The sequence below is a fragment of the Notechis scutatus genome, chromosome 3 (genome assembly GCF_049901735.1).
Source record: "Notechis scutatus isolate UNSWTSFEM ecotype Mainland chromosome 3, rNotScu1.2, whole genome shotgun sequence".
Lineage (NCBI taxonomy): Eukaryota > Metazoa > Chordata > Lepidosauria > Squamata > Elapidae > Notechis > Notechis scutatus.
This window is the reverse complement of record NC_142011.1, coordinates 47,788,728-47,816,196: the sequence shown is the minus strand read 5'-3', so window position 1 is coordinate 47,816,196 and position 27,469 is coordinate 47,788,728. Positions and strand designations below refer to the sequence as shown.

The following is a 27,469-nucleotide window of genomic DNA, read 5'->3' as shown; positions in this document are numbered from 1 at the left end:
AAATTGAAACAGGACAAGTATAAATATAATGATTTGAACTGAGATGAGATAATTAAAATAAAGTTGAGAAAATTAAAAGAGGGGAAAAACTATGTAGAAAATATAAAACGGTAATAAGATATGGAATAGAATATAAAAATGAGCATGAAATTGAGTTTTGTGTCTGTATGAAGAAGTGATAACCTGGGACCATGCTATTTTCAAAGAAAGGTGTTTTATTTGTATTTTGTTTTTGTGAAAACCCAAATAAAATTTTCAAAAAAAAAAAAAGGATGGATGGATAGTGAAAGAGCTTAAATTCTGTTTTCTGAATCTTCACATCTGCCTGAGGAGTGCTAGTGGAAGAAGCCCATTGCATTCATGCCCTTTTGTATGCTCCAGTTGGAATCTGGTTGCCTGCTTAATAGAGTTCTAAACCAACAAGCTTTCTTACCTTAATTATCTTAATCAGATATTTTTGTCTTAATTATCTTAATCAGATATTAAGTTCTATCTCATCACAACTGCCCACTGAAGTTTTAGTCTTTCTGTGAGAGATTAAATAATTGTGACTATGGTCCAAGAAAGTACTATATTTCTCTTATTATATTTGATTTGGGATTTTAGCCACCAGAGAAAGAAGGAGGACTCCCACGTCAAGTCGGAAATAAGACAGAGTGTGCACTTTTGGGCTTTGTTCTGGACTTGAAGCAGGATTATCAAGCTGTCCGTAGTGAGGTGCCTGAAGAAAAGCTCTATAAGGTCTACACCTTCAATTCTGTCCGTAAATCTATGAGTACAGTGCTAAAAAACCAGGATGGGAGTTTTCGCATGTACAGCAAAGGAGCCTCTGAGATCATCCTACGCAAGTAATGTTCCTCTCAATGCTGGTATTATTCATGCTTATTGGGACATTATTTTTAATAAGATGCATTCATGAGATAGATACAGCAAACCTGGTAGTGAAGAAGTGCTTTTTCTAAATGGGAACAATTCAAAAAAATTATGAATATTTAGTATGAAATATCTGAAAGAACCTATGGTAGTATGAAGAGAAAGGAAAACCTATTAACTTCTCTATTTTATTTCCAGTTAAAATTCTATTAGCATATCTTCTCTCTTGTGTGTTTCTAGTTCTCCAGGAAAGGCTTTAATGGGCTTAATTCAGGCTCTTCACCCGATTCCTTCAGATGTTTCACTCAGGAAAAGTTTCAACTAAGTAAACTGAGAAATGGTTGAAATAAAAGTAATTGATGAAACATCATTAATTGGCTTTATTATTGTGCTAATCTTTTGTAGTTATAGACTACAGTTTGAAAAGAGGTTGCGATTCTCTTCCATTCCTGAATGTTAAAAATATTTTTAAAAATATTCAGTCATTATGAGTAGAATGTAAGCTGCATCTATATGTTTGACCTCCATTTGCGATATCTTGGAATCAACTCTTCTCATCTGCCAGGATTGTCTTTCCAACCTTCTCAAGTGAATGAAGATAGTAGCTTGAATTAACATTAAAAGAGTTGTTTTAAAAGCTTTTCCAGTGTAGCCAGCATGAACTCTGGGATATTCCAATGCTTTTCCCCAACTCATTGACGAGGAGTAATCGAAGTCTTTCCTTCCAGTATAAATTAGCAGCTGTAAGAAATTTTATTTAAGTTACAGATTTGTAGGTATGTGGGTTCAGTTAGCAGTTCAAGGCTTAAATCCCTTGTATTTCCATATGCACACATTTCTACACATTCTGTTTGTAGAAATTCATTTTGATCACACTTCTTGAGCCTCCATTTTTAAAGAATTCACACAATTAATAATTTACCTGAAAATTAATGTGTCTAATATATTCCTTAAGAAAACATGTGAGACACACAACCTGTTGATAGGTTATATACAAATAGCTTAAGCTTTGCTTGTAAAGTATGAACATAATTTTTGAAATATGTGCTTAATCCTTTTGTTTTAACACAGGTGCACAAAAATTTTGGACAAAAATGGGGAAACTCGATTATTTAAAGTGAAAGACCGGGATGAGATGGTGAAAAAAGTGATTGAACCAATGGCTTGTCAGGGGCTGCGCACTATTTGTCTAGCTTACCGGGATTTCTCTGCTGTTGTTGAACCTGACTGGGATGCTGAAAATGAGATTTTGTCTGACCTTACTTGCATCACTGTTGTTGGCATTGAGGATCCTGTTCGTCCAGAGGTACCAGGATAACTTTCTTTCCTGTGTGCACATAATACATTAAATATTAAATTAGCTTTCCCAACCTGGCATCCTCCAGTTAGTTAGACATTATAGGAATTGAAGTCCAGCAAACACAGACAGTATAAAATGGTGATTCTTTTCTAATTATAATCTTATTCTATGCATGTTCATTCTTTTTTCTTTCTGCTGTTTCCAATTTTGTTTCCATGCTGCCTGTTCACCCCTGTTTTGCTCCCCTTGATCATTTTGATATTGTACCTGTTATCTTATTTTTTCCAGTCCCTTCTCTTTGACTTGCTCTGCTTTTTTACTATTGTCTTTCACCATTTATTTTCCTGTAGTTTATTCTTTTATCCTTTATTTTGTTTTTTCATTGCTTTGCTTTGGATCTACTTCTTTATGCAATTCTGATTTTTTTTTCTTGAGCTACCTGAACTTTTTGGGGTTTTTTTCTATTTCTGTTCATGTATCAATGAATGCCTTTGGAACAGGGGTCGGCAACATGCGGCTCCAGAGCCACATGCGGCTCTTTGGGCCCTCTCCTGCAGTTCCCTGTTGGATGATCCCACCAATGGCTGGTCCCTCCCCTCCCTCTCCTCTCGCAGTCACTCCTCGCCTGCTCTGAGAAGAGAAGAGCGACGGCAGTGGATGGAGACTCGCTCCGTATTCCAGACTGGAGAGCAAAGCGCCCCTCTACTTGTCTCTTCTTCTGGTCTTTCTTGGTGCTGCGTGCACTGGGGAGATGCATGACTTTTTCTCTGCCCTGAAACACTGGCTGGGCCGGCTGCAGCTGATGCTCCATGTTGTAATGGGCTCCAGGAGGAGGAGGGGGATGCTGTCTTCCCCCATTGTGAAGCACGCTAAATTTAAGTGCTGCACTAGGTGCTGCAAGAGCAGGCCATGGAGGCAGTGAGAGCAGCAGCATCAGTGTCTCAGGGCAGAGAGAAAGATGTGCATCTTGCCATATTCCTCTCAATGCCTCTATGGCCTGCTCGCTGCTCTTGCAGCACCTTGCGCAGCCCATTTAAACTTAGTGTGCTTCACAATGGGGGAGACAGCATCCCCTCCTCCTCCTGGAGCCCATTATGATGTGGACATCAGCTGCAGCCAGCCCAGCCAGTGCCTCGGAGCAGAGAGAAAGTCGTGCACCTCCCTGGTGTGCACAGCACCAAGAAGGGCCAGAAGAAGATGCAAGTAGAGGGGCACTTCACTCCCGCTCTGGAATACGATGCAAGTCTCCATCCACCACCGTCACCCTTCGCTTCTTAGACAAAGAGTGAGTGGGAGGGGAGGGCGAAGGGTGGGGCCAGCCAGTGGTGTGTTCAGCCGTCAGGGAGCTACAGCAGGGGGATGAAAGATCGTCATTTATCTGGGAATCTGAAATGACTCTTGATTTAAATCATATCGTAAAAAGTACTCAAAGAAGAAGAAAGAACAAGATCAGCCAAAAACAACAACAACCCAACCCTTGCCTGTTTTTGGAAATTGTTCAACAGGGAACACACACACACACACACACACACACACACACACACACACACACATGAGAGAGAGGGGAGAAAGAGAACTGAAAGTGAGAGGGAGAGAGAGAGAGAGAGATGAAAGCGAGAGAGAAAGGGAGAGATGAGAGAGGGAGAAAGATGAGTGAGAGAGAGACAGAGAGGGAGAAAGAGGGAGAGAGGGTGGGAGAGAGAGAGATGAGAGAGAGAGCAAGAGAGAGATGAGGGAGAGGGAGAGAGAGGGAAAGAGAGAGAGAGAGAGAGAGAGAGGGACCTGTTTCCCAGATAAAAGAAAATACCAGGAGCCACAATACCTGGATAGGCATGGCTGGGAGTGTTATGTGACTGGGTGGGCATGAGTAACATTGTGTTGGCCACGCCCACCCAGGTTTTGTGGCTCCCGGTGTTTTCTGTGGGAAACTGGTCCAAATGGTTCTTTGAAAATGACCCCTGCTTTAGAGGATGCTCCTCGCCCTGCTCATTTTCCACCAGCAGTTAAAGATTGTGCCACTCTCAGTTACAAAGACCTTGTGTTCATTGATAACAACCTTGTGTTATCAGTAAGGTTGCTGTTTGTGGGAAGAGCCCTTGTGAGTTTAATAGCAGAATTACAGTTCTGTTCTGGTTTTGGTCTTTTGTACCTACCTAGCAGGGAGATAGTGGAAAGGTCCCACATTTTCTTTCAGAGATTTGCAGGAACAAAGACTAATCTATCCTTCTTGAATTTCACCCTGTTTTGCAATTGTTGTAGGTATTGGAAACTGTCAGGAAAAGATGCATAGACATCTAAAAATGGAAAATGATAACTACTTCACTTAAAAATTATGCATTCTGTGTACCTATTAGAAAACACCAGATATATCTGCCCTAAAAATGGCAACTATAATTTACAAATTCCTCTTTAAAGCATCCAAATATATTCTAGGAAGAAATTTTGGTTACTGAGGAAAATTGATTATCTTTGGTTTATTTCATTCTTCCCAGGCTCTGTTTTCTCTCACAATTTGCTATAGGGGTGACAAGCAGACAACTGACGTAAAATAAATCATCCTATGACTTCTACTTGATTACATTTCAGAACCTGCCCCCTGTACACTGTTCCCATAATTATCTGGGATTGCAAATGGCTTCACAGATGCCTTGCATGCACTAGTCTGGAGGCGGTGATTCAATTTGCGGATTTCTTAATGATGTTTCTCTTCTCAGTCAGTCCTCAGCACTACTATCACTCTATGTATGGTTTGATCTGTAATGAGTTAACATAAGCAGTGATGATCTGATGCAGTCAAGAGGTGGACATTAATCTGTTTCTATATACCATCCCATAGCAGGAGAGGGATAAAATTGACCCCTAACAGCATTGTATATTTGAAGAAAAGCAAGAAGTTTATATATCTTATAGGCAAAGATGTCTGTTCTAGAAATCATTTAGCACAGATATTTTGCCTGACTATTTATGTTGAGAATCCACAATCCAGCATGCATGTTGTATTGCACTGAAATACATGTGTGTTGCCCAGGTTCACGAAATTATTAGTTATGGTAGGGCAGAGTAGTAGGAAGAAGAACAAGTTTCACAGGCCCATTAGGAAAAATGTAAAGCAATTTAATGCTTGAGCATTTTCTATTATTACATCTGTATAGTCCCATTCAGAATAATCTGCAGCTTCTCACTTCTTAATGGAAATATTTGACCTTCCATTGCAAGTTGCACGGTCCCTGCAAAACACAAAATAGGTTACATTGACTTTAAGCAATTATAAACTTGGTTTCTTCTCACAAATTGCTATGAGATTTACATTAGGACTTTGAGTAAATACAGAATATTTTCCTTTTTAAAAGCAGGAAATTTCTGGGCATTATGTCATGTTTGCATTATCATATTAACTATTTTAAGAATCCAATGGAGCTCATTGAAAATTAGTAAGAGGTAGTGGCTGCCCCCAAAGAATTCCATGAGGGGCAACTGGAACGGGGATCTCCCTGGTTCTTGTTCAACACTTGACTAGCCAATTTATGCCATTGACTTGTGGTTTCATGATGTAATTGTTCAGGTAAGTGGAATTGATAATCAAGTGTTGTAGAGTAGGGTGCTCTTACTTGGTATGTCAGCCCCTGAATTCTCCTTTCTCAACCTCTGGTTTTCAATTTCTCCTCACCTGACCTTAGTGCTCTTTGAATTGTTCTCCAAATGTTTTGTGTTTCTGCAAACCCAGATAGTCCTTTTTTAACCATGTTGGTTGTCCCTCCTTGTAAACAGATTACGATGCCATGGCGCAATCCATGACTGAAGAATAAATTTATCATTACAATATAAGTTATTAGAGCCATGGTGGCGCAGTGGTTAGAATGCAGTACTGCAGGCTACTTCTGCGAACTGTTGGCTACCAGCAGTTTAGCAGTTTGAATCCCACCAAATCAAAGTTGACTCAGCCTTCCATCCTTCCGAGGTCGGTAGAATGAAGACCCAGATTGTTGGGGGCAATATGCTGATAAACCGCTTAGAGAGGGCTATAAAGCAGTGTAAAGCGATATATAACTAAGTGCTATTGCTATTACAGTTTCCTCCCCTAATTTCTTATTTCAGTCCTCATGTTTTTTGGCCTACTTTATGGTCCCTTGCTTATAGGTTCTGTTTTTCATGGCTTGCCAATAGGTACCTGAGGCCATTCAGAAGTGCCAGCGTGCTGGTATTACTGTCAGGATGGTTACAGGTGATAATATCAACACAGCACGTGCCATTGCAACTAAGTGTGGGATCTTGCTGCCCGGAGAGGACTTCCTATGCTTGGAAGGAAAGGAATTCAATCGGCTCATTCGCAATGAGAAAGGAGAGGTAATATGAGGAAGGGATTGAAGCCGATCAAGTTTCTTCAAAGCTGAGATCTCCAAAGCATGTTACCAAGTGGGGCAGGAGGGAAAAATATTTAAAATATGGAGAATAATCGCATTAGCTCTATTTTATTTCACTGCATTGCATTTAAATATAAATGAGAACAAATCAATATTTTGTTTACGCTGACCCCTCTTTTTACATGTGATTTCTGACTTTGTTTTAAGTGATTTATTCATTCCAATGTGATGGCAAAGTGCATCCCTAAAACATGGAAATTTGTCATCTTAGGAAGAGTTTTAGTGTATGGCAAAGAAGATAATTTTATATAATTTTTTAAAAAAAATCTCAAGGTTTTACAGATCCAGGATATGAGTCTATTAACTTTTTTGGAGAGTGTTCAAAAAATGAAAAGATCAAGCACTATGTTTCTATATTTCGAGATTTAAAAATAAACTTAAAGGCTGAATTCATTTTTACATTGCTGTTTATAATTATTAAGCAGTTCTTTTTTTCTCTTTTTTTCCTTGCCAATTAAATAGTTTTCTTTTTCGTCATGTCTAGTTTATTTTAATCACCATAGTATATCCAGATTTTATTTCTTTACTATCCTTTTTCAGTTCTAGTTACACAGTTTTTTTTTTAAAAAAAATTCATTTAATTTCATCTTTAATTAAATGGAAAAAATGATAGATTCATTCATTCATGTGGTCTCAGTGGAACCATGAATCTTTGGAATTCAAAGCACATTAGCTATCAGAGAAAGGGATTAATAGATAGTATTGTTAGGTATACAGAAGGCTTCTTTGCCCATTTCTCTAAAGTTGCAAGTATCTGCTATGGCAGTGGTCTCCAAACTGGCTGAGGAATTCTGGGAGTTGAAGTCCACAAGTCTTAAAGTTGCCATGTTTGGAGACCCCTGTGCTATGGCCTGCTACAGTGGAGTAGCTGTTGTCATATATTGCTGATTTCTAAGGTATTCACCCTGCAGTTCTCTGATGATATGTCAGATCCGTGTTAATGTTAACCGAATGGTTTTTCCATACCACCTGCAATTATTATGCCATTCTTCATTGGGCATTAGATGAAATTCTTCTGAGAAAATGGATGATGTTTTCAGAAGAGGGGGAAGACTGGTTCGAAAGCCCCTTTCAGAGCTAACCTAGCTTGTCCTATTGGGGTTTTGCTCTGCAGGTGGAGCAAGAACAACTGGATAAAATCTGGCCTAAACTTCGAGTCTTGGCACGTTCTTCACCAACTGATAAACACACCCTTGTGAAAGGTATGGTCAACCAAAGAGGTAGCATTTGTTTTCTAAGATGATGTCAGAAGATAAGTGGAGGGAGAGAGGTTTGAATGCACTATGTGAAAACTTAAAGTGAACAGATACATTGCATTTACAGAGCCAGATTTGCTGAATTGACATGTATTCATGTTTTGGCATTCGGCTCCAAAATGAAATACCTGAAGCAACCTACACAGTGAAAACTCCTTAACAATGAAAAATAAAACTAGATATGAAATATTGATTTATTTATTTTAAAGCAGCAAATCAGAAACAAAACAAAAAACCCAAATATTTGTTAAACACCAATCTGAGCAATACAGTTCCATCCACATTTGGCAGCAGAATGTTGGCAAGGGAATATGCTATATTAACTTCTTAGAAGTAGGGAATTCCACTGTCTGGGCATGATAACAAAAAATAAAGCCCTTTGTACATTCCTCACATTTAAAAAAGATGTCTCATCAATTTGTCTTAGTGGACAAGATATTAATCTCTTGGAAAACTATACAGTCCATATATCATAGCCTTAGGATAGTCAGGGCTTTATCTGATAATCATGTAAATTGTTTCTAGAATTTTGCCAGCAAACCTAGGGGTCTGCTTATCTTCTACTGACCTTAAGCTCATTTTCAGGAATTATTGACAGTACTGTTGGGGAACGGAGGCAGGTGGTAGCTGTAACTGGAGATGGCACCAATGATGGCCCAGCCTTGAAGAAAGCAGATGTTGGATTTGCTATGGTATGAGCTAATATTCTAGGGACTACATTGCAAATAAAAAAGGAGATAATTATTTCTTTGTGTGTATTTTTGCATGATGGAACTAATAACTGATAATGCTGGCTGGCTGGCTAAAAGAAACCTGCAACATTGTATATATGTTAAAGTTCTTTTCATTGTGTTCTATTTTCTGTTTAGCTTGTTCAGTTGTAGAAATCAGAAATCTTGCAGCCCAAGACAAAATTTCACCATCCCTGGGCTCAGTAGGACACAGCAGGCAAGCATTAGGGAAAATTGGTAGCTACAGGGAACCTACTTAATGGGTTTGAGATTTGCTGGCCTATTCTAACAGGCAAAGATTTTCTAGTCACTGACTGCCACCACATGTTTGTAACTGAGTTGTGCAATAAGCCTAACAGCCTCCTTAATCATCTGCTTTGGTTCTTTACCAACAAGTCCCAAGCAAACAGGCAATGGCCAGCTTTTCCTCACAGTTTTTGATCTGAAAGGGGAAAAAGGTAAGCTAGGTATCTTAATTGTCTTAATACAGATTAGGTATCTTAATTGTCAAAGAGCCTTGTGTTGGTTCATTTGGATATTTTGGAAAAATGAGATGTTTCCATATAATGTACACTGCAGTGTCACATCTGAAATGAACTGACATTTAACATTTTGTGGGTGCAAGTCTTAAAATTGAACATAAACAAATATAATGCTTCCTTTCTGACTAATTGTCTTTCCTCTGTCTGGTCTTTATTTTCTCAGGGCATTGCTGGCACAGATGTGGCTAAGGAGGCTTCAGACATCATCCTGACAGATGATAATTTTACAAGCATTGTTAAGGCAGTAATGTGGGGCCGCAATGTATATGACAGCATTTCCAAATTCCTGCAGTTCCAGCTGACAGTCAATGTAGTGGCTGTGATTGTGGCTTTCACGGGTGCTTGCATCACACAGGTAACCATAGCTAAAAGAGTTGGGCTTTTACTAATGAATTAGAGCTGATCTAGGCTCCATTAGAGGTTTTCAAATACAACAATCAAAACTTCGTCTTCATGCACATAAAGATAAAAAGTTCAAAGATAAGAGAATTAGATTAAAAAGAACTTTATTTTCCAGAAGGAAACCAAAAGTCTATTAATTTAGCTTTTCTAACAGTAGCCAGTTAGATACCCCAGGAAGGTCACAAATAGAGGTGATAGAGACAATAATTCAGTGTATAATGGATTACTATGGCTAATGGTGATAAACAATTTATTTATATTTTCATCAGAAGATTGCAGCAGTTCTTTTTGCATCACATTTATGCAAAGATTTCTACAGTACTAGAATTAGAGAATTGACATTCCCCTTTATTCAGTTGAAATTAGGAATGTGAACAACTTGAAGAAGAGCATTCAAGCTGCACAAAGAGATGCTTGTTGTCTCTGACATACTGTAACACTAAACTAACAAAGTATTTAATCATTGTATTAACAGTAATAATATTGGACTGGAAATGCTAGCATTCTTGGATTATCATAGTAAGCCAGATGTATGAATTCAGCACTAGTCAATTCCCAAGTTAAAGAACTAGGGGAAGGGGAAGAATAGCCATGAACTATGTTTGCAGTATATTACAGTAGTTTTTGAAAGGATTTTTTTCTTTCTTTCTTTGCAGGATTCACCTCTGAAGGCTGTCCAAATGTTGTGGGTGAACTTGATCATGGACACTTTTGCCTCATTAGCTCTTGCCACAGAACCCCCTTCAGAGTCTTTGCTCCTGCGTAGGCCATATGGTCGCAACAAGCCACTAATTTCCCGAACCATGATGAAGAACATTCTGGGACATGCCGTGTACCAGCTCACCATTATTTTCACATTACTTTTTGCAGGTGAGTAGAGGGTAGTATATAGAACAGCTAAGTAATCTGGGATCATTTTTTTCTGTTGTTGGATTAAATAAGGCTAAAAGGTCTGGGCTGCAAAAATCCAGTTGACCATTAAGCTGTAAAAAAAGAAAGAAAACTTTGCTATCACCCAGTGTTCTGGGTGATAGCAAACAGTTTTCTTTCTCTTTTTACAGCTTAATCCAGTGTTCTGGATTCTGCAATCCAAATCTGTGGCCCTAATTATATTCTATCTGTTTGCTCTTCCAAGATAGTGAGAAAAAAAACCTATTTAAAAGATCTCCATGATAGTTCTCAGCTGATTAATTCAATTTATGGGACATGTTTTGTCTCCTGGTGCTTTTGAGAAAATGAAAAAAGGTCATGTAGTTGTTTTTCATATTTGATTAAGTGTCCTCTGTGAAAATCTATGCCAAGAAATAGGTAAAGATACTTCAATATTCAGGGGATACACCTGATTGACCTCTGTCCTCTTTCATTAGACATATTTCAATCTCTCAGTAATATTGAATGCAGATGTCATGTTCTTTAAGGGCAACTAGTAGTTATTGATAAATAGTATAATACCACACAATTTTATGTCTTAAATTGTCATGAGTGCAAGCCAAGGAAAATTGGTTTTTGATTACTAGTACTGCTTACTTCGGGATGAAGTTTACTGCCTATTCCTTTATTGTACTTGATTATAACAGAATTTATATTAATATTCAGCATCAGCTGTAGAAGCTTATATCTGTTTAAAGTATCAGCCAAAACAGTAGGTATCAATTTAATTAGTATGAATGAAATTACATTGTAACATGCTTATGACAGGAATAGTCAAAAAATGGAAAGAAAACCTGCAAAATTAAATTCTGAAGAATCACGTTTTATGTTGCACTTAGTGACAATGAGAAGGCTGAGAGGTTTCTCCTGATAAATTTGACTCCACACAAACTGGATGTTCCTCATCGTATTGTGTGTTTTTAGAACTTGGTACAGCTTCAGTTGTGATAGAATACTTTATTGGCCAAGTGTGATTGGACATACAAGGAATTTTCTTGGTGTAAATACTCTCAGTATACATAAAGAAAAGGTACATTCGTTAAGAATCAAGAATCATAACATACAACACTTAATGATAGTCATAGGGTACAATCAACAATCAAATCATACTAGGAAACAGTCAATATAAATCGTAAGGATACAAGCAACAAAGTTACAATCCTACAACCACAAGTGGGAGGGGATGGGTGACAAGGAGTGATGAGAAGATTAACAGTAATAGTAGTGTACACTTTGTAAATAGTTGAACAGTGTTGAGGGAATTATTTCTTTAGCAGAGTGATGGCTTTCGGGGAAAAACTTCTTGTGTCTAGTTGTTCTGGTGTGCAGTGCTCTATAGCGTCGTTTTGAGGGAAGGAGTTGAAACAGTTTATGTCCGGGATGTGAGGGGTCTGTAAATATTTTCACAGCCCTCTTTTTGACTCATGCAGTATACAGGTCCTCAATTGAAGGCAGGTGGGTAGTAATTGTTTTTTCTGCAGTCCTAATTATCCTCTGAAGTCTGTGTCTGTCCTGTTGGATTGCAGAACCAAACCAGATAGTTGTAGAGGTGCAGATGATAGACTCAATAATTCCTCTGTAGAATTGTATCAGCAGCTCCTTGGACAGTTTGAGCTTACTGAGTTGGCACAGAAAGAACATTCTTTGTTGTGCTTTTTTGATGATGTTTTTGACGTTAGGTGTCCATTTTCAGTAATGTGATATAGTAAAACCTAGAAATTTGAAGGTCTCTACTGTTGATACTGTGTTGTCTAGTATTGTAAGAGGTGGTAGTATGGAAGGGTTGCTTCTAAAGTCTACCACTTCTACTACCATTTCTACAGTTTTGAGTGTGTTCAGTTCCAGATTGTTCCGGTTACACCACGAGGCAAGTTGTATAACCTCCTGTCTGTATGCAGATTCATCGTTGTCTCATCAGCAAACTTCAGCATTTTAACAGATGGATCGTTTGAGATGCAGTCATTGGTATATAGGGAGAAGAGAAGTGGAGATAGCACACAGCTTCCAGTGAAAAAATATTTCATTCTAACTGGAAGCATTATGTTTGCACTGTTAAACTGAATTATTCCATTCATCAGTAAACTAGATTCATACAGAGGAAAACTTCTGGATTATTCTGTTTGCTTTTTTCCTGTTAGAGGCTCTGTGCTTTTTCACCTACTGCAGAACCAGCAGAAATTCAGAGGGGAGGGTGGAACAGCAGCAGCAAAAAATAACTGCTGTTGAAGTCTAAGAATCTCACTATAACTCTAAGGCAGAGTCTGTATGTATATTTCTTTGGTTTTGTGGCTGAGAAATACATATATTTATAGCTCATCATTTCCATTTTGGAAGCTGTTTTGTTTTTAGTAATGAAGGTTTTCAAATAATTATCTACCAACTTTAATTGAAGCATAAAGAAAGGCAATTCCATTAAGGGAACAGTCTATTTTTCCAGCAGCCTCTTAGGTAATTCTAACATTGCTTAAATGAGGAGCCATTTGTACTCAGAGAGTGAATTAATATAAACTGTATTCTTTTTTTCACTAGTTTAATTTGAATATATTAATTAGGGAAGTTGGAGACTTTTTGGAATGCAAAATTTGCCAAGACTAGGCTGGCAGAAGACAAGAGAAAGAAGTTGGCAGGAAGGCTAAGAGTAAGACAGGATCAAAACAAAAGACTTGTTTAAAAGAGGAGCAAGAAATTGAGCAGAGCAAAAAAAAAAAAAAAAAGAACACACTTTCTAGTTATACTAAATTGCTGCCTAGTTATGCTGTATTACATTAAATTATAAACAATTGTCAACAATTATTTTATTTTTTAATTTTGCTTTAATAACTGGAAAAATAAGGGTTTTCTTTTCTCAATGATATTTCTCATAATAATGTTGTCCAACTCTCTGATAAATTATCAGATACTATTCAATTAAGGTAGGACCATACTGTACATTTTCTATAGGAAAACTTAAAATTTCCATGGTGGTTTGTAAATATTTGGCTACTTTTCATTATTTTGATTCTATTAAATATTTCAGAATAACTGTCAAGGAAACATTCTTCATTAAAAGTACCACTAATTTTTTTAATCTTTAAGGAAACAATGTTTAAAAATGAATAATACATCAATGTTCAAACTACAAAAATGTCAGTATCAATGTAGTATATTCTTATTTTGCATTATTGTAATCTATTTTATTGTATTTAATTACTGCTGTTACTATATTACTACATTATTATATTTTCTATTGTTATCTCAGTCTATTATGATTGATGTGACATGTAATTCCAGCAAATGAATAAATGAATGGCACTTAAATGGTATAATAATTAACCGTGACAAAGACAGATTACTTGCAGGATCTCTGGAAGAATCTACTTTTCTTTAATTTCCAGAAGGACATCACAGAAGACCAATTTAGCTTCATGGGCGGCTGTTCCAGAGAACTGATACCATGATATAAAAGTGGCACTTTCTGGTCATTACCTCACAATATGCGGCACTATTAGCAGCTTTTTAAAGATAATTCCTTAGACAAGTCAACTCTGGTTGGATTGAGCAATCTTGGTGCCAATCCACATAAAACTTTCTATCTCAACAGTTAGTACTTTCACTAATACAGGAACAGTATGATCATCGAAACAAGCATAATCACAGCAGCCAGGCTGCTGTAATTTTGGGAGCTTTTCAAAGGCAACCATATGTAGAATGCATTGCAGAAGACCAGTTGAGGCATAAGAGGCAAGAGTTACTGTAGCCAAATCTTTCCTATTCCAGGCAATATGAGTAGCTGAGCAAAGACAGCCCTCCTTGGCCACCCAGCAATACCCATGCACACAAGAAAACTCTTTCTCAGCATCAACACCATCTCTTGAAGAGACAATACAGAGCCAACAGGGAACAGTCACAAACAGCCACTCCATATTGCATTCCATGTAAGCCAACTAACTCTGACCACTGCCAGGAGTTCAATCCTGGCTCAAGGTTGACTCAGCCTTCCATCCTTCCAAGGTCAGGAAAATGAAGATTCGAATTGTTGGAGGCAATGTTGACACTTGTAAGCCGCTGAGAAAGTGCTATAAAACACTGTAGAGTGGTTTTTAAGTCTAAGTGCTATTGCTGTTGCTTAGTTCAACTTCAGCTTGTTTCATCTCATCCAGCCCCCAACTGGGTCCCAGGTGGCAAAACAAAGCTGAATATTATCAGCATATTAATGGTTTCACATCCCAAACTGCCAACTGATCTCTCCTATTGGTTTCAGGTGCATATTAAATGAGAGAGGGAGATGACTGATCCCTGCAGTACCACACAAAGGAGTAGTCACCTGTCATCACTATACTTCCAGACCAATTTCTCCTGTCTACCCCTGAGGAGGAGTAGAAACACTGCAAAGCAGTGCCTTCAGCAGTCCCCAATTCCTTCAAGCAATGCAAGAGTATACTGTGGTATCCAGAGCCACTTGGAAATCTTAATAGATTTGAGCTATTAATAATAATTAATAATAATTATTATAATTAATAATTCAGTTTCTGTCTCATCCAAAATTGCTCAAGTCTCTAGTAGACTCAGTAACTGAAACCTGCTAATACTCATCAGTCTAAAGGAGTGGAACCTAGTCAATAGTTATCAAACATTGCTGGATCCAAGGAGGGCCTCTTTAAAAAGAAGCGTCTCATCCCTTCTTCATGATGGCTGGCATCCTCTCCTCCCAAACAGAAGGGTCCAGCTGATCATTTCCCCCCTCTCTCTTGTATATGGCTGGGGAGATCCAGGTTCAAGTACATTTGCAGCCATAGAAATTTCATGCACGGTCTGTCTCTCTCTCTCTCCCTACCAAATGTGGCTGAATAAAAATAGAGGGTGATAAAGGGTGAAAAATACAGGAAGATGCTGCAAGCTCCTACTGAAAAAGATGGAATATAAAAGTAACAAAATTAGTAACAGTTCTTGATGAAAGGACTTTGGGGAAAGCTATGCCATCCTGAAGACAGCTTCCCTTTTGCAGCACTGACAACCATGGCAAAACAATGAGCCAGCAAACAGATTGGCACCTTGAAATTCCATATCGGATAAAGAGGAGAACCTGGGATCACTCATAAGTGCTTCAAACAGATGCTCCCAATGAGGAGACTGTAAGACAGCAGTCTCCTTTCAATGGGTTCTTAATTGCTCTAGGAGCTGAGGGAAAAGTCAGTTTTGCCCAAGACATATGAATTCAGTGCTCAAGCGAACGCTGAATTTGCCCACTTCCTTTCTTAATCACTTCAGGAAACTGATTATTAACTGCTTTTTAGAGATTAGAAACCTTTACAACAGACAGATTTCATCATACTGGGTGATATTTCTGTCCTTGAGAAAAGAAGATGTACCGTATATACTCGAGTATAAGTCGACCCGAATATAAGCCGAGGCACCTAATTTTACACAAAAAAACTGGGAAAACTTATTGACTCGAGTATAAGCCGAGGGTGGGAAATGCAGCAGCTACTGGTAAATTTCAAAAATAAAAATAATTAATTTGGGAAACGATCTCACTATCATGAAAGGTTTAATTGATTCACTAACCCAAAAGAAGAAGATGATGATGATGACAGCGGGAGGCAGGAGTCACTCTCTTCCCCTCCTCGGAGGCCCCTGAGTCAGGAGTCACTACCGCCGCGCGGCCCCAGTCCCGCCGCCGGGAAGGGAAAGGCAAAGCGCTTTTTGCCTTTCCTTCCCGGCTGGTGTTGGGAGTCGCTGCCACCGGAGGCCGCGACTCCACACCATTTTTTTTCAGAGGGAATCTGACTCCAGTATAAGCCGAGGGGATTTTTTCAGCACAAAAATGGGCTGAAAAACTAGGCTTATACTCGAGTATATACAGTATGTATGTGTAAGAACATTTTTCACTCTGAAATAAGCAGCAAAGGGGTGAGTGGAACAATTTTGAAGTTTTAAATGGACGAAGGGGCCAGATGGATTGGAAATAAGATTTAGAAACTAATTATAAGAATCCTTCCTGTGGGTTGTTTAAAATTCTATTAAAAATATATGAAGATTTTGAACCTAAGTGTAAGAAATCCTCCTGTGAGAAAATGTTGTGAATTTAAAAAAACATATGGGGAATCTTTGAAGTCTGGAGAGTAGAGGTAGTCAGAAGCTGGTAAAGATTATAATTAAAGGAAAAGAGACAGTACAGAATGGAGAAAAGTAGTTTGACTTCGGAAGAACTCAAGGATATTTAGCATCAACGCACTCAAAAAAATTCTCCAAAAATTCTCTGCTATTATAACAATGAGTTTAAAAGAGGAGTTAGAAGACAAATAACAACTGAGAACCAGGCTGCTTTGGATATAGATTTAAAAATGACAAATACAAGAATGATATGGAAAAAGATGTTACACAAGACTTACAAATGAAACTGGCTGATTGCGGAGTAATTAAATGGGATTCACCAATAATACATCAGAAGAATGACTTGGACAAGTTTCATATCTTGGACTTACAAAAGAGGTGTGCTATATGAAGTAAAGAGTTGCTGAGAAAGACAGAAAATAGAAAGAAATAAGTTTCTGGGTCACTATTTAAAGGGAGTAAGCATCAAGAACTTTCAAAGTTAAAAAAGGGGAATATAAAATTGCCTTAGATGTAGTCCTTGACTTAGGATCATTTAATAATTGTTTGAAGTTATGATGGCACTTGAAAAAAAATCCCCAGTCCTCACATTTATGACTATTGCAGCATTCCTGCAGTCAAATGATCAAAATTCAGGCGCTTGACAACCAGGATGTATTTATGACAGTTGCAATATCCTGGAATCACATGATCACCATTTATGACTTTCCCAGCTGGCTTCCAATAAGCAAAGTCCATGGGGGAAATTAGCTTCATTTAACAACTGTCTGATTCACTTAATCACCATGGTGATTTGCTTAACAACCATGCAAAAAGATTGTAAAGTCATTTTTGAATCTTTGTATTTTTAAGCTTTAATTTAACAATATTTAAAAAGAGTGCTTGATGATGAAAATTATACCTTTCAGGGTCATGGAATGCAAGACACTTGCCACTAGTTCTGTTCCAGTGTGTATATGTGGCATATTTTACTCTGTAATTGTATCATAAAGAATATCTGTAGATGGAAAGAATATGTTAATGTGCTGTTCAAACTCTTTTCCTACAGGTGAAATTTTTTTTGATATTGACAGTGGCCGGAATGTTCCCCTCCACTCTCCACCCACTGAACATTACACAATTGTCTTCAACACTTTTGTCATGATGCAACTGTTCAATGAAATCAATGCTCGCAAAATTCATGGGGAAAGAAACGTATTTGAGGCCATTTTCCGGAATCCAATCTTCTGTACAGTGGTGCTAGGAACCTTTGTTGCTCAGGTAAATGAAATGGGCTTGGGTGAGATTGCAGGAAAGGAGAGATTGTGAAATGGAAAAGTCCATCATTCTCCCACCAAACATATTCTAAATTGTAATGTTTACTGAATGTCGTGGCAACTTTATGCAAGGCTGGCTGGAGAATTCTGGGAGTTGAAGTCTACACATTTTAAAGTTGCCAAGATTGAGAAACACTGACAAGTGTACAGTCTTAGGAAAAGCCACATTTTGGGAACTTTCTGAAAAATAATCAGGATGGAGCCCAGTCTAACATGTTCTAAACAAGTGGCAGCAGGACTGAGAAGATTCATCCTTTTGGACATTAGAAAGGCTAATCCCTCATGAAAAGAACTTTCTCTTCTGCATCTTATTAGATGGACCAAAACTGTTTGCTACTCCATTTATGTGTAAGAAGAATATGCAACTGTTTTGGTTGTGTTTGAAAGTTTCCTCTTGAAATGCTGGGTCAAATTACTGGGCTGATGTGAGGGAAAAAACAATTTAAAGCAGAAAAGGAAAACATTTTTTTAAAATCTTAAGATCAGGAGAATGGGAAAATTTGTTCTTATCTGGAACCCGATATTGATTTTTTTTCCCTTGACTATGGTAAGAGATAATCACAGTAGATTTGGATCAGAAATAGAATTCATTTGGTTTATCAGACTTGGGCTAATTCATTCTCTACTGGAAGTCATTACAATAAATTCCCTGAATGGATCTGCCACTTCCACTTTCATGGTTGAGTCTGGATGTGAAAGACACTAATCCTCCTGTTGATCACACATTGATCAATTATTATAGTGTCATCCTATGTTTGCTTCTTAGGATGCATCCTTTGATACATAGCAATGTAGCTACATGTTATTTCTAGCAAATATTCGTATAAGATAAACTTCCAATTTATAACTTTTGTATATCTGAATTTTCTAACAGTTTTTGTTTCTTTGTGTATTTGTTATTACTTAACCTGTTAGGTGTATTTCATTTTTTTCTTACATGACAAACGATTTTATTTCTGAGCTCTGTGAGATGAGAAAACCTCCATCCCAATTGGTAGTAGCATTTATTAGAAGAGTCTGCCTGTCAACAAATAGAGTCCAAAAATTATCTCATGTCTAAGAATATAAATTTTTGTTCCCTTTCCTCTTCCTCATTTGAAGTTGTGGATTGCAGCCATTTTTTCATTCCTTTAGGTCAGGGGTGTCAAACTGGATTTCTTTGAGGGCCACATCAGCATTGTAGTTGTCCTCCGGGGGGTAGGGGGAAGAGCAAAGGGACGGACAGCAGACAGAACGGACACCTCCTGCAGCACTCTGCTGGCCAGAACAGGGCATGGGGGGCCATGCGTGGCCTACTGCGCCCCTTTTTCACTAGCAGAGGCACCGCAGGCCAGTCCTTTGCTATTTCCAGGCCGGCCCTGCGAGCCAGATCTAAGCAGCCTGTGGCTCCAATGCGGCCCATAGGCCTTGAGGTTGACACCCCTGCTTTAGGTTAACAATATTGACTGAAGGTTTGCAATTTTTAGAGTCAGCAGGTTTATCATGCAGATGTTTTCTTTCATTTTAATTCCTTCACCCACTAGAATTGCCAGGCTTGATTTCACTATATGCATTTCAGCTTATTGCTTTGGATGGTGGTTTGCCAAAGCCAGTTTTAGCACCTGGTTTTGCTGGATATATTGCAGTTTTCCATTTCTAAAGTCAGCTGGCTGGGAATATAGGGAGTTTCCATTCTAACAGATCTGAAGGACAATGGATTATGAAAGGCTAGGCTAGTACTGTTCTTAAATTGCATAAAGAATACACTGTTTATAATTGATTGGTTTGACTGTTCTTTACTGATATTTTCCCATTGTTCTCTTTTTCTCCCGATATTTCAGATTATTATTGTGGAATTTGGTGGTAAACCATTTAGTTGCTCTGGACTTACCTTGAGTCAGTGGTTTTGGTGTATTTTCATTGGTGTAGGAGAGCTGCTTTGGGGACAGGTAAGAAAGTGAATATTCCACATTTATTTAAACAATTAGTTTTGTTCCTGCATGTTGTTCAGTTATGTGTTAATTGTTGCCAATCTCATTTCTCTGCAAAAATCCTAAAAGGGTTTTTACTTTTGTGTTTGTTCCGTTAACTGCTTAAATAACAATATTATCAATTTAGCTGCCAACATAACCAAATTTAATGTGTGATTGTAACAGTACCATTTTCATTTTACTCATAACTTTCTATCCTATTTTATATTAAAATCAAATTTTAATGCTTTGTGGCATATTTTTTAAAGTTGAGAAGTATATCATAGAATTAGGGGATACATAAAAATGGAAGGATAGCGGTCCCAGGCTATCTGTTACTTACAAGATACAATTGGGGTCATTTTGTGTAAATATGTGAATTGATATTTGTATCCTCAAATATTCCAATTAAATCAGTATGGGGAGTTTTTCAGGTGAGAATAAATTCACCAGTAACTCTGGAAAGTCATATGCTATTAGATTCTCAATCCCTATAATTTCATTATTTCTCTTGAGAAAAAAATGTTGTTTTCCTTCTAAACCTGAACATTTGTTTTTCTTTTGAAGTTGAAATCCTTTCCAGAAACAAATACACGGAACAGCCTTATAAAGCCAGTTTCAAAGATGTTACAAATGTGTTTGCTATTTCATGGGACATTTTGAGACCCTGAAGGTGTCCAAAAGACAGACTTGAAATGAATTAGAAAGTAATTTTTTAAAAAAATGTAATGCCAATTAAACTGAGGATGGCATGTTACAAATGTACAGAACTGTTGGGAATCATCACCTGACTAGATATTCAGGCTTATTGAACAATAAAGTCAGAACAGCTACCGAAGAATTAATTCTGAACATTCCATTTCTATAGTTGATCAGCACTATTCCAACAAATCAACTGAAGTTCCTGAAAGAGGCTGGTCATGGGATTACCAAAGAAGATATTGCAGAAGAAGAGTTGAATGAAGGTGTAGATGAAATTGACCATGCTGAAATGGAGCTTCGACGTGGACAAATCCTGTGGTTCCGTGGTCTAAACAGAATACAGACTCAGGTATGGCACCTATTTTTTTCTCCCTTATGCAGTGCAGCTTGCAGTAGTGCTGTTGCTTTGCTTTAAGCCAGGGGTGTCAAACTCACATTGTCACAGCAGCATCATATTGACATATTGGAAGTTTTTTCCCTTTCGCTAAATCGGGCTTGGGCATGGCCAATGTGTGACGCATCTGGCCCATGAGCCGGGAGTTTGACAGCCCTGCTTTAAGCAAGACCAGTCTAAGGACATACATTGGAAGAATATGACATCCCTGTTGCTGAAGTAATTGAGATCAATTAGCCATATGTTTAAACTAGCAACATTTGTGCAACTGGAGTTAAATGGATGTATTCAGCTGAGGAGTACTTCTAGGACTCCATCCTTGCATTGGGGAAAGTTCTCCCTAAACCTGCCTCACAACAGATCTATTCTAAGAGATAAGCAAGTGTGAGAAGGGTACATAGTCGTGCTAATTTTTATGAAATGCTAATGCAAGGTTGACAATAAAGACAATATGCTGCTTAGATATATATTTTTTTGCTCAGCCATTATCCAGCCTTCAAATTTTAGAAAGGAAGGTGGTGTTCCTGTTTCTGCCTGCCAAATGATCTTGTAGGACTACTTAGTTCCACTATCTAGAGAGATTATTGGTACAGTAAACAAGAAGGAGCATGGGAAAGAGGGCAATTTGAAGATTGAGAAGCACCGAGCTTTATGGCTAGAAATCCCAAAAGCCAAATTAATGTTAGTATTCTCTTCTCCTTGATAAAATTATAATTTGTTGCACAGCCATTATTATTATTAGGATTTGTGAAAGCTGCCCCTCTCCAAAAGATTCTGAAGAGAATATTACATTCATTACTAAAGGACACATGTTTCTCAGCCATGACAACTTTAAGATGCAAGGTACTTCAACTCCCAGAATTCTCCATGGCTGGCTAGGGAGTTGAAGTCCATGCATCTTAAAGTTACCATGGTTGAGATATATTGCTGTAGGAGTTTATCGCCAGAGTAGAAAATGTGGTCCTAAAAGAAGGAACATTGTTTTGAAGGTACTTATGCCTGGGAATTTTAATGTATGTCATCTTGAAAATGGGTCTTTGTACAATGCATTGATTAAAATAAAACGAAATGTATGATTATGGGTACAAATTAAAAACAAAAGATGTAGATGAGGGCAATGAATCCACTGAAAATATCCTAGACTGCATGTGTTTACTGAACTCTGGTACTGTCTTTTATTAGCAAAGCAAAGTCACATTTGCATGTCACTCTCTGCCTGAGATATGCCACAGAGGTAGTTGTGAGACATGAAGTGCACAAAATGCTTTCAAGAGCAGAACTACAGAATGCTTGAATACATAGCTTGGTTTAGTACATTAAGCTGATTTGCTCAAAATCTTTGGAAGGAGAACCATTCAGAAGTATATACCCTCCTCTTTCTATTCCAGACTCACCTGTGGATGGTAGGTACAAATAGATATAAATTGGAATTTATAAAATTGAGTTAGTTTCTTATAATGGTGGTATAACAAAATCGGGGAGGGGAGACACCCTATCAAGCTAATAAGGAGGAAGAAGGGGTGACCATGTCCAGTTTGTCAAAGGATCAGTCCATTGATGGAGCTTTCCATGCCCACTAATTTAAAAATACTGCCAGCTATGGCAAACACTAAAAGTCACACATCTCAGGGGGGTGGTTGTGGTTGTGGTGGTTGTTATTAATAATATGGCATGCAAACCAGCCTTGAGTCTGAAAAACAAAGCTTACAGAATTGCAGTTTTCCCAAAATAGCTTACATTTATCTCTCTTTCTCTCTCATCCTCCCCATGAAATATAGCTGGGATTCTTTTTTACTGCTTACATGATTGAACTACAAAATACACCATGTTTTCCCTTCTTACTTTCCAAATCGAGACAAAACCGTTTGCTAGTAACCTAGAACACCGGGGGTTGTATCAAGACAGCAGCATTTCTATGCCTGCATTTGCAAAATCTGGAATAATAAGGTGGAAAAAAAATCTTCTACTGTGAAACCCCTGCATGCTAATATGTGTTTGCTGCTTTGGGATGACTTGGTCAGCTGCGATTAATTCTGCTTGGTTACTATATTACTCATTTCCTAACATTGGCTAAAAAGAAATGTCCCACTGTGATCCCAGAGTTTGTACGTTAGAGATAAACTTAGCACACACTTTTATATTGCCTGTTTTGGGCTGACATCGATATCTTTTAAGAACATTTGTATTAGAAAAAACATTTGGAAATGTGTTATCCCACTGATGTTTCCAGATGTGCATGCTGCACTTTTGCATCATACAGCATTCTGCTTACATGCACATTATCTCCACGTCGCACTGTACTTGCAGAGTACCTTTATTTCGAGTTCTTTTGCCCTGCTGCTTCACTCTGCATAATAATTCTGTAGGCACATGTATGCAGTTACATTCTCCTAAAAGTCTAAATGTATCCCTAGGATTTCTTACAGAAATAAGATGAGCAACTGCAGAAACGTTTTCTCCTCCCCCCCAAAAAAAATTATGTTCACATATGCTAGACTCTAGTAGACAGCAGGTTGAATTGAGGAACGGAAGAAAAAAAAAAAGACTGGAATCTCTTTGCTTAACTACTTTCCCTTTGGATTAACTACTGAAACTGTGTGGGGGTGTACTGGGTTTCTCCATTTTCCCCTTCCACTTTTGTTCCTTATGGTATGTATCTGTATCCTTTGTCTGTCAGCTTCCCCTTCCACTGTCCTAGTTCCTTTTCCTCTTTTGATTGTGGGACAAAGCTATCTTACTCTCTGATTCTTTGCAGATGGACGTAGTTTACACATTCCAGACCGGCGCCTCCTCTTTACAGGGAGCCCTCAGGAGACAGCCTTCCATCGTGAGCCAACACCACGATGTAAAAAATGTTTCTAGCCCAACCCATGTAGCTCTTTCCTCCGTCAATTCCACTCCCACCACTTCTGCTGCTGCTGCTGCTGCTGCATCTCCTCCTGCGGGCAGTGAGTGATAGTCTATTCAATGCATGACTTCCTAATAAGCACCAAAGGCACTCGCACAAAGCTAACCAAACCTGTTCTTTTTTTCCTTTTCTTTTAACCTATAATTGGATTCATGGTTTCTTATCTTGAGAATTGGGAGGAAGTACGGGATAAAAAAAACAATTTTCTCTCTATTTCTCTGTGTGTATAACTTTAAAAAAAAAAAATTCTTGCATCCTTAACGTTGTTTTAAAATTCCTTCTGGTTCTTTCTCTGCCTTTTGTCCTTCCCTATTGCAGCTCTTTTCCTTTCTGCAGGACTGAATTAGAATTCCCATATTCCCATAAAAAGTCTGATGTCTTTCTTAGAGGTAAAGATGGAACATATAATAAAGGGAATAACCACCATAGATTTGAAAAGATGAAAATAAAGGCGTGCAATAGCAGGCTTAGCTTTTTGGTATTCATATTATTCCATAATGGGAAGCAAGTTTGCCACTGAACAGGCAGTCTTCTGCATGTTTTACTAACTTAACATTTACCCTTTCTGAACTCTGTGGAAATTATTTCTGAATAAACATGCAACATAACATTTTCTGAAAGCTTTATTCCAGTTCCTTAAAAGTCATTGGACATTCCTTGCACCCTAAACTCCCTTTCCACGCAAGCATTTCAACCATAACTAGGTAGAGGAAAAAAGTATATGTCACAAAGCAGATAAGCTTAGGTATACTTTTTATTTAGAATTTTTTAACAAATTGATTTAGCTAAAATACTGAATTTATCACATGATTTATGAAATGCCATTTACAATTTTTTTTTAGCTTTCTCGTTTGGAGTGAATTGATTATTTATAAAACTTTCTGTATACCAATCAAGGTCACCATTTTATATTCGGTTTCTTGACACAGCCATATGATGAATTCCTAAATTTTGTGTTGTGCTTCTACACAATTAAGCAGTTTAATGGTTCAGAAATTAAATTTTCTATATATTAAAGCAGTAATTATTTCTCCAAGAAAAGATGGGAGGGCTACAGCATGTCTTGCAAAATAATACTTGTAAAAGGGATCTTACTAATTTTTCCCATTTTAATTAAGTGCTGCTTTATATGTCTTCATGGAACTGGCAATCAGCTGTATTTTGCTATTCAACAAATACCATCCTTTTCTTCTCCAGAAAAATTAGCTTAAAACAAGTATTGCATCTATGGTCGTACGTTATCTACTGTTTTGGCTTTTTTTAAAAAAAAATTATGTTCAGTATATGTTTTTATGCAACATTCATTCCTTTGTTTACCTCACTTTTCTTAAGAATCCAAGAAAAAAAAATGAAAATGATTTATATCACGCACTTAACTAATATTGCTATTTATATACAGTTATCATTTCTGGAGGAGCACATCCCTGGCATTTGTTTCTCTGATTGTGCCTCCAAAGAAAGAAGTGATTTATTACGAATTATATATCCGGGCTTGTTTTAAATTTTGTGCACCTCATTTAAGGAACCTCACATTTTTATGACTCACAGAAACATTAATTTATATATGAAGAAGAAATCTTATTTAAATGGGAATATAATTTCCCACTATATAATAATTATACCAAATACTATGTTTTTGTCTTTATGCACTGTCTATGCAGTTGTCTCAATCTTTTTTGCTGCCCTTACAAACCTACTTGTCCATGTCTCTCCTTCATCTGTCTGCTCTTCCTTCCTTCCTTCCTTCCTTCCTTCCTTCCTTCCTTCCTTCCTTCCTTCCTTCCTTCCTTCCTTCCCTCCCTCCCTCCCTCCTTCCTTCCTTCCTTCCTTCCTTCCTTCCTTCCTTCCTTCCTTCCTTCCTTCCTTCCTTCCTTCCTTCCTTCCTTCCTTCCTTCCTTCCTTCTTTCTCTCTTTTCCATTACCTCTTTGAAAGTTCTGCAGTCCTTAAAACAATTGCAGTGTTCTTGAAGGGTGACTTAGAAAAACAGCAAATTGCAATAGGGAGTATGTCTTGCTCATGGTAGTTTATAATTATGGACTGTTTTCTGATAAGATTCTGAAGGAATTAATGTCCTTAGATTTTCAGAGGAAAACTAAATAGCCTAGGGCCTATTCCACTGAAAAGAAAATGGAAAATGCATCTGTTTTTATGTTCTGTCTACTAATACTACTACTAATGAAACAGACACAAGTAGATAGCTGTGGAACTAATGGATACTTTTTTCCTTTTGATGAGGGATCAGGTATGTTGAGAAGTACAAGTCTCTTTTCCAGAGACTTGTACTTGGAAGATTATTATCTGGAAGATTCTTTTGAAGAAATGAATAATTGAAGGCATGCTTTATTTCTTCTTTAACTGCAGTATGTTTGATCTGGACACAAATGATGTAGATTTCTAAAAACTCTGTACTAGTTCAGTGTCCTAAAATAGCATTAATAACATGAAGAAGGGTAGGTGGCCTACTCATGCCCCACTCTTTCAAATTTCATCCCATAGGGAAAAGAAGAGGGGAAAGATACTTGGCATGACTGATGATGTAAGGGGAAATCTCTGTGGGAGACAGGTGTAGGTTGTATGACCCTTTCCTCCTGCCATCAGTTACCTCAGATGGGGAAGTCTCAGTGCCTAAGTTCTCTCATAACTTAGTGGGCCCTTCTGAGTAGATTCCACTGAGACCAGAAAAGCTCTAGTGAAGCCCTTGAATATTATTTTTCAAATTCTTTATCTTCATGGGACCCTTTTCATATAGTCTGCCCCAAAATAACCAGTAAACATTGCACTTGCCATGGAATCCCACAAGTGGTTTAAGTATACATTTATTCATTCATTCAATCAATCAATTTTTATAGTCACCTATCTCAATCAATGACTCTGAGCATCTTACAATATGCTGTCATTTAGGGAAGTTTCTTTAGTATTTCAGAAAGTTTAAATTTTATTGAAAGTGAATTTCATAGAAGCTTTCTTCATCATTCCTTTTGTTCCTTTTGTAACTTCTCAGCCTTTTCAAAAGGATCTCCCAACTCTTCGGGATAAATTTTGGGAATTTAAGTTATTGTAGAGTTATGGTAGCAGGCAGTATATTCAGATTCAAATAGGATACAGTAGTCTCATGGTATTTGTTGTTATCTTCTAAAAGAGCCATGCTTTTTTCTAATCTCTTGCGGTATTTACATAAAGTCAGAAAAATACACTAAGGAGGCAATCCTGCACCTTCTCCAAAGATATTTGATCAAAACAATGTTTTCATGGGTATCAGAATAAATCTGACATTTCCCAATAATCTTTATTCACTGGAAACAATCTCATGAGATAGGTTGGGCAGAGAGAGTGTTCTGCAAATCACCCAGTGGTGCTCAAATCCAAATTCAATAATTTAACTATTCTACCTTATTGTTTTCAAGACCCTTGTGTGTGTATGGGGAGAAAAATGTTTATATGATTCCCCCCCCCCATCGCCTGTAATCCCAATTCAAATTGGAAAGAGCTGAACATTCAAATTTTGCTTAAAAAAAACCTCCATTGAAGAAGAAACATGGAAGCTGTTCTACCAATGCAAATTGCGAATGGAGAAATTACCATATGGATCAGGATCACAATAAGGATAAAGCTCCTGAACTTTCCATACTAGGATGGCAATCTAAATCAAGA

General features: G+C 37.7%; 1 protein-coding gene across 7 annotated transcripts in view; it reads left to right on the top strand.

Annotated features, from left to right (window-relative positions):
* The window catches only part of ATP2B4 (ATPase plasma membrane Ca2+ transporting 4), a 155,500-nt gene that overhangs the window by 120,655 nt on the left and 7,376 nt on the right, over window positions 1–27,469 (top strand). For 3 of the 7 annotated variants that reach the window (XM_087959748.1, XM_087959746.1, XM_087959747.1), the window contains 11 exons: window positions 607–848; window positions 1,945–2,179; window positions 6,338–6,517; window positions 7,709–7,796; window positions 8,436–8,542; window positions 9,287–9,478; window positions 10,182–10,395; window positions 17,597–17,808; window positions 19,685–19,792; window positions 20,682–20,864; window positions 23,665–23,857. In XM_087959748.1, coding sequence (XP_087815874.1) covers window positions 607–848; window positions 1,945–2,179; window positions 6,338–6,517; window positions 7,709–7,796; window positions 8,436–8,542; window positions 9,287–9,478; window positions 10,182–10,395; window positions 17,597–17,808; window positions 19,685–19,792; window positions 20,682–20,864; window positions 23,665–23,857 — 1,954 coding nt within the window. The remainder of the gene's footprint in view (window positions 1–606; window positions 849–1,944; window positions 2,180–6,337; window positions 6,518–7,708; window positions 7,797–8,435; window positions 8,543–9,286; window positions 9,479–10,181; window positions 10,396–17,596; window positions 17,809–19,684; window positions 19,793–20,681; window positions 20,865–23,664; window positions 23,858–27,469) is intronic. The other 4 variants (XM_087959745.1, XM_026676858.2, XM_087959744.1 and 1 more) reach the window with 2 other exon arrangements.